The following is a 7,452-nucleotide window of genomic DNA, read 5'->3' as shown; positions in this document are numbered from 1 at the left end:
ATGACCATACTGGTGCATTTCCACGCATCGCAGTCCGTCCAGGCGATCCTATCCAGAATCGGGGACATGACACAACAAGTATTGTGAAACTCATGCACTCCACAATGACGAAACTTGAGATTAAAGCCGCCATATGAGTTTTAAAATAAACATCTTACTCACATCAAGTACACGCCTCAGGCCAAGACCTCCTTCATCATAAGGACGACACACTTCATCCCACGCCACTTTAGTCATAGACGTGTTGTTTGGGAAGCCACTCCAAAGAAACGCTGAACACATGCTCTCTATCTCATCAATGCAGGTTTGGGGAAGGCAAAATGCGGCACACCAAAAATTTGTCATACTAGCAATCAAAGATTTAATAAGCTGTAGTCTACCAGCATAAGATAAGGCCTTACTGGTCCAGGAGAGAGAGATTACGAATTTTGGTGAGAAGAGGCTCATAGTCTTGCTTGGTCATTTGCTTCGTAGTGAGAGGAAGGCCAAGGTATCTAATAGGCAAAGCAGAGATGGACAGACCCGCAGTCACTGCTTCATTCTCCAGGGCTTGTTTCTCCCTACCCGCAGCGAGGGTAGTCGATTTCGCAACATTTATATGAAGCCGAGACATTCTTGCAAACTGATCAAATATAGACAAAGTGCCCCGAAGTGAAGCTGGCAAACCGTCTGTGAATACCACTATGTCGTCGGCAAAACTCAGGTGTGAGAGACTTAACTCTTTGCAGTGTGGGTGATAGCCTATTCGTCCATGATATCACTCAAATTACCCTAAGGAGTGATTTATACTCTCTCAAATAAGAGGTCGAATTGTAGTATTTAGGGATCAAATTCACAGGGAGCTAGGGAACCAATTAAATCTAATCAGTTTGATTAAGCTAGGCTAATAGGTTTAAAGCAGTAAATAGAGATATGCAAAGCAGTAAACAGTAAACAAGTTAAACAAAACAATTGTTCAGCTTGGCAAAGAGTTGTTTGATGGAATGGTGGTTACTAGACTTAGGGTTTCATTCAGGTTATTAGAACTCTAAACTATAGATGCTAAGGATTGATTCTAGAACTCGACATCTAATGCAAAAGACAACCAGCTCTCGCTGTGAGTCTACTCTATTGACTAAGTTCAGTGTTTCAGCTCTCGCATGTTAACACAGATCGAGCGTCGATCGATGCTATGGTATGAGTGTCGATCGATGCTACGGATTGAGTGTCGATCGATGCTATGGTATAAGCTTCGATCGACACTGCCTTAGGCAAGCGTTATCGATCTCATCGATTATGTTCAACTAGATTCCTAGACCAAATCTCGTATGCGCCTAGGTATCTAATCCAGCAGGATTCGGGTTTCGTTAATTGATTGCACTCTCATGCCTCTCAATTGTCCTATGATTCTAGGTTCAAGTAATTAGTCACACTCTCGTGGTTTTCCAACTACCCTAGATCCTAGGATTACAAACTATCCTGATGTAGAGATCTTTAGATATCCTAACAATCATATAATTCAGAAATTCATTCAAAACCCTAGAAATTCCTAAACCTAGCAGGTGGATCTACTCATGCATGATGTTTGTCATAGAAATCATAGATGGATAGATGAATAACATAAAATATAAATAAAAACAAACAATGGAGTTCCATGAGGACTCTGAAGGAGTTCCTCCCTTCTCTCCTAATCTAGAACTATGAATAAAATAAAGCTTAGCCGTCAACAATGGCTTAGAAAACACATAAATAGGGTTTCTGGTCGTCCAAGGGTATTCTAGTAATTTTTGGTTGCTTCTGGGCTTCAGTCGGTCATAAAATATGCTCGGCCCGCATTCTGACATCCATATTGATCGATATCATGAGTTCTGCATCGATCGACATACGTTCCTCTTCTCGACAGCTTCCTCTCGCGAGGCAGACTGACCACTCTTCAGCAAAACAGGCATAACGTCTGCTACAGGATGCTGATTGACCTCAAACCGGTGGCATTGGAAAGCTAACTCAAAGCTCTATCTTGTACCAAACGATGGGCGCAATCTAACGGTGGGAAGGTCTCCATATATAGCTAGACATCCGACACGTCTGTGTAGTTCTGCACCTCAAAAGACTCCAAAATCACCATATTTCTCCAGAACGTACCTGAACCTGTAAATATTCTAAATAGACTCTATATAGTAGTAAATATATATTAATATGATTATAGACCATGGTTAAAAGTGTGTAAAATCCATGGTCTATCAGTCGTTCAACAACCGCCTTATTCAGAAGCTTGGAGAGGACATTGCTGACTATAACATATATATACGGAGAGAGGGAACAGCCTTGCCGTATTCCCCTAATACTCATAAAAAATCCCTCAAGTTCCCCATTGACAGACACGGAGAAAGCAGCAGTATCTATGCACCTCATTATCCATGTGACGAAGAGATCCGGGTAGTTCATTGCTCGCAGGGTATCCTCAATGAAAGACCAGCTTACAGTATCAAAATCTTTAGAGATATCCAACTTGATGGCAGAACGAGATGTGACAGACCCCTTCTGATAGTCTTTGACTAGTTCAGTAGCCAATAGAACATTTTCCAGGAGCAGTCTCCCCTCAACAAAAGCACACTGATTGAGTTCTATGGCTTCCGGCAACGTAGCCGTCAACCTTCGAGCTACTAACTTTGACACAACGTTGTAGATAACGTTGCAACATGCTATAGGTCTGAAGTCGGACATCTTCTCTGCATCAGTAGTCTTAGGAATTGTTAGGGAAAAATAAACAGGTATTGAATTCCTCCAGACCCCAGGAAGGACACCGGCCTCTGGGTCCCCGCTAGGAGACACCCCGGGTCCCCGCTAGGAAGTACTCCGGGTCCGATCCCAGGGACCACCCCCTTCCTCCGAGAAAAAGGAAAACTTCCGATAGAGTGAACCTTCCATATTTCTGAATAAGGAAGAGTTTAACCTACTCCAACCGACTAAAAGCCGACCTAAAACAACTATATAAGGGGAGCCTAAACCCTAAAGCAAGAGATCAACACGAGGAGACTTAGAGATTAGAGCTAGGCGGCTAGAACTAGGGTTTATACACCAATCATTGTAGTTCCGGCTTGTTCTATCTAATAAGACATCTCTTCAAGCCCATTTCTCTCAAACTCATACGAAATCAATACAAATATTAAGCCTTGTCCATCGTTCCATGGTACTCCCAAAGATCCTACACAAAAATCCTTAACAAGTACTACGGAACGATGGACAAGGCTTTGATTTTGTATGAGTTTACAAGTAATAAGGTAGAATGAGACGTTTTATTAGATCAAAGAGCTGGAACTACAATAGATTGGTGTATAAACCCTAGTTCTAGCCGCCTAGCTCTAATCTCTAAGTCTTGAAGTGTCGATCCCTTGCTTTAGGGTCTTGGTTCCCTTTATATAGTCTTCTTAAGGCGGGCTTTAGTCTGTTGAAGTAGGTTAAACTCTTCCATATTCGGAAATATGGAAGGTTCTCCTTATAGGAAGTTTTCCTTTTCCCGGGGGAAGGGGACGGTCCCAGGGACCGGACCCGGAGTACTTCGTAGCGGGGAACCGGGGTGCCTCTTAGCGGTGTAGTAACCCTCCCTTCGGGGTAGAATGGTCGAGATCGACAAAGATGTAATTTGGAGCCGATGTTTTGGAAATCAAAGTACGATGACTAAGGTTGAGTTTTGATCATATAAAACTCGACATGATTCGAAGAAGATAGAAGATTGGTCAAGCATCAACTTGGTGGTCGAATCCCGAACGATACAGATCAATCGAGAGTTTTGAAGTACGAGGTGGTCGAAGAAGTGATCGTGGGTAAACCATGAGTCGAAAAAGCTGCTCGACCATGGTTATACAATGTGTTTGATTGATCAGACAGATGTTTTGGAAGCATCATATTTTTGGAAGCACGGTGTTTTAGAAGCTCGACGTATTAGAAGAACGACATTTCTTCAGCACGAAGTTTTCTGCAAAACTTCGTATCAGAGGAATTTTATTTCGAAGACATCGGAAGCAGAACGGGAATTAAGCAGGACGGGAAGTAAGCACGATGGGATTGAAGCACAATGGGAAAACCCAAAATTGGACGAAACCCTAATTTCGGTATTATGGAAGTCTTCGATGAAGCCGAAGGATCGGGAAACATTTACCGCCAAGGTCAGACTTCAGATTGGATTTTATTAAAAATATTAAAATCATCTGAACGGGAGCAAAAAAATATTCGGGGTTAATCGCGGATCAGAAAATTGCCGAAAGGACCAAAATCAGGCGAATGGACCGAGAAGCTCGAGGTGGCTCGTTGCATGTGATCAGAACGTGGTCTCAACTGTCCAGCAAGCTGAGTGTCTACAGAAGCTCGAGGTGTCGCCGTGCATGGAAGCAGTACATGCAGCCTGACATGTAGAAGCACGAGGTGTCTCCGCGCATGCAACCGAAGCATATTGATCGACATGTGTGTGTTGTTGTGGCGCCTTGCATGAGTTCCAGTCATGCAGCCTGAAATCTGGGAGGAGTGGTGGCGCCGTGCATGAGTTCTGGTCATGCAACGAGATATGTGGAACACGAGTTGCCGTCGCGCATGCGTCCGGAGCCATGCAAAGCGACACACGGGCTGACACCAACCTGAATCTGATTGGTTGCTGTCTCCTATAAATACCCCACGACCCCAAATCATTTCTTCACATCCAGACCTGTTCAAAGCCACTTAAAAACGTGAGAGAAAAGTAGAAAAAGAAAGAAAGAGTTTTCGAGGTTTTTCGAGAGTTTTAGAGAGTTTTTGAGGTCAATTCTCTACTGATTTCGAGTCAGCACCTAGGGAAAGTTCTGTCCAACTGAAGATCAATCAAGTGAAGATCAGTTCATATGGGAAGCACGTCAACATGGGTAGAGAGAGAGATAGAGAGAGAGAGAGAGAAAGAAAGAAAGTGGTCGATGTAGAGTATGGTCGATTCTGAAGGCCGATACTCCACCGAGAAGCAAGATTATGTCCAATCGGTGATTCTCTACGATTGTGAGGTGGAAGCTATGTCCAAATGAATTCGTCCAGGCCAGTCATTGAGTCAATTGGAGTTGCTGTCCGGAGTTAGTTCAGGTCCACGGGTTCAGATCAGTCGAAGTTCTGCTCGATACTCCGCCGAGAGGTCCGAAGAACTGTCCAGAAGCTAAAGAAGGTTCTGTCCGAGTCCAGATCAGTCAGTCGAGGCCTGTCAGTTTATTCATGATGAAGCCGAGGTTATGTCCAAGTCGAGATCAGTTCAGTTCAGTCCAGTCAACTCGTCCATTGGGTTTTGGCTAAGTCTTCTCCTATCAACCAGCTGCCTCTCGCCTAGAACACTGTGAGTTGGCTTGTTTGAATTCCACTTGGAATTTAGGGTAGATCGACTCTGCATATAAATTAGAATAATCACGTTAGTGGGTGATAGAGTCCTTAGGGTTATTTTATTTATGGAACCGGACTCAGTTTAGCAAGGGCTAAGCTGAGATGACGGACTCAGTTTAGCAAGGGCTAAGCTGAGATGAAAGGAATTAAGACTGAGTTAGTAACCTCTCTAGGACTAGGGCTAGGATGCATCATATTTTCTATTCTTGCGTGTTGATATGGTTGATTGCAGGTTCCTGTTATCTTTAAAAATCGTTGCATAGCAGGGAGGCTAACTATCTGGGTAACGGTTTGATTAAGTCGATTGCATGTTAGATTTAATTAAATGCTTGCTCGTGTAATAAATCTCGTTGATTGAGGTTAGTCAGCTCTTGGTAAGGGAGTGACTAACTGGTTGAGTTGCTAGATTTAGGTTATTTGGTTACGTGTTAAGAATCCAAGTGAGTCAGTCATGAGTACGTGTTTGGCCAAAGAATCCTACTTAGTTTCTAGAGCCAAGTATTTTCCTTAGGAATTGAGATTTGTAGAGTGTTAGGTAACTCGCAAGTGTGTGAGATAGAGTTGAGAACCTCGTGGTGGTTCTACTCTTGGCAGGTCATTGCTTCCTTAAATGGTACCACTAACCCAGTCGTGGTCCGGAAAGTGGTGGGCTCGGTTTAACTTGGCTTGATCACCAAGGCTGAGTGTCACACGCGGATGTGACAGCCCCCGGCGAGTCCGATAGAGGACCGGGGCACGGCGATTCTGATTGAGGACCGTGACCGGGTGATTCCCGAGCGCCTACGCCTGTGTGGTGTAATAGTGAAGGGATTTCCGGTGTCCCTTGTGTGGAGTAAGAATGATTTTGTTGGGCCCAATTAGAGTGTCATGTATAGTAGAGGGTTGAAACCCTAGAGTGAGTGGTAACACCGGAATACGGTGTTAAGAGTTAGACTCGAGTCATAGTTAATTAGTGTCTTGTTATTGTGAATGGTGTGATTAAATTAAACATTGGTTGTTGACTTGTTTTTCATGTAGGTTCCTGTTACTTGAAGTTAGATTCATGGAAGGAGGCCTTGTCTAACTTAGTAACGGTCAGATTAGATAATAATTGAGGTTATTGATTTGTGATTGATTGCTTAGCCTTAGCTTTGATTGCATTCTAAGGCTAGATTGATTGTTATTTTTAGTTGTCCGGGTTAGAGTCTAGGTTGCGGGTAGAGGCCGCCAGCTCACTGAGTGATGTTAGGTTACTCATCCAAATCCATTTTCCTTTTCGCTGGTAGCCTTAGGTAAGGATGATCGAATAGCTTGGTGCTGGACGTTAGGACCGCCGGTGTAGATTTTCATGCCTTTTGTAAACGGTATTGTTAATTGTGTTGAGTTGACTCGATTTGGCATTAGGCCGGGCCCAATCTTGTTATTTCAATGTATGTATACTTCTTGAATCAATAAAGTAATTTTTTTATATGCGCTTCATGAGTACTCTGATATTTGATTAGTCCGGTCTAACACAACGTTAGGTCGTTGTACGGGTTGAAAAGCCTTAGGCCTCGATCTAACGGAAAACGCTAACTATAGGTACGGGTTGCAAAGCCTTGTGCCTTAACGCAGCGGGACGAGTTATTGGATGAACTGGTCTAGGTCATGGAGTAAATTTTGTGACTCTGACCGGATCATCCCTAGCCCGTCACGTAGTGCTTCCGGACCATGGTGTTGGGTTGGACGGTCAGTCATGTTCTTGTTTGATTGTTGGCTGGCCGGTTGGCTCATTCATCTCCAACCTTGGATGTTGGACGGTCGATCGGTCATGTTCTTGTTTGATTGTTGGCCATTGATCGACAATATGTCTAGGACGGTTCGGGGGTGTTACAAGCGGGGAACCAGAGGCCGGTGTCCTGCCTGGGGTCTGGAGAAATTCAATGCCTGAGTATTTTTCCCCAACAGTTTGCCCCTTATTGCTCGATTTTGTCATCGAACTCGGGGAATAACCTGTGCACTCAAGTTAACCGGAGTTGCTCATTCTCAGCAGGATTCCCCTAGCAGGACATCGCTCCAGTAATCATGCGATCCCGGGTTCCACTAAAGCCGAAACGATACTCTGAA

General features: G+C 43.9%; 1 protein-coding gene across 1 annotated transcript; it reads right to left on the bottom strand.

Moving 5' to 3' along the window:
• Positions 1-397: 397 nt before the first annotated feature.
• Positions 398-2,703, bottom strand: LOC106448119. The gene is made up of 2 exons (XM_013890047.1): positions 2,325-2,703; positions 398-741 (listed from the first exon to the last, which is right to left on the bottom strand). The coding sequence occupies exons 1-2, from the start codon at positions 2,701-2,703 to the stop codon at positions 398-400; spliced, it is 723 nt and encodes a 240-aa protein (XP_013745501.1).
• Positions 2,704-7,452: the final 4,749 nt, after the last annotated feature.

This window comes from Brassica napus, chromosome C7 (assembly GCF_020379485.1).
Source record: "Brassica napus cultivar Da-Ae chromosome C7, Da-Ae, whole genome shotgun sequence".
Lineage (NCBI taxonomy): Eukaryota > Viridiplantae > Streptophyta > Magnoliopsida > Brassicales > Brassicaceae > Brassica > Brassica napus.
The sequence above is the reverse complement of the archived record's forward strand: the minus strand, read 5'-3'. Positions and strand labels throughout refer to the sequence as shown.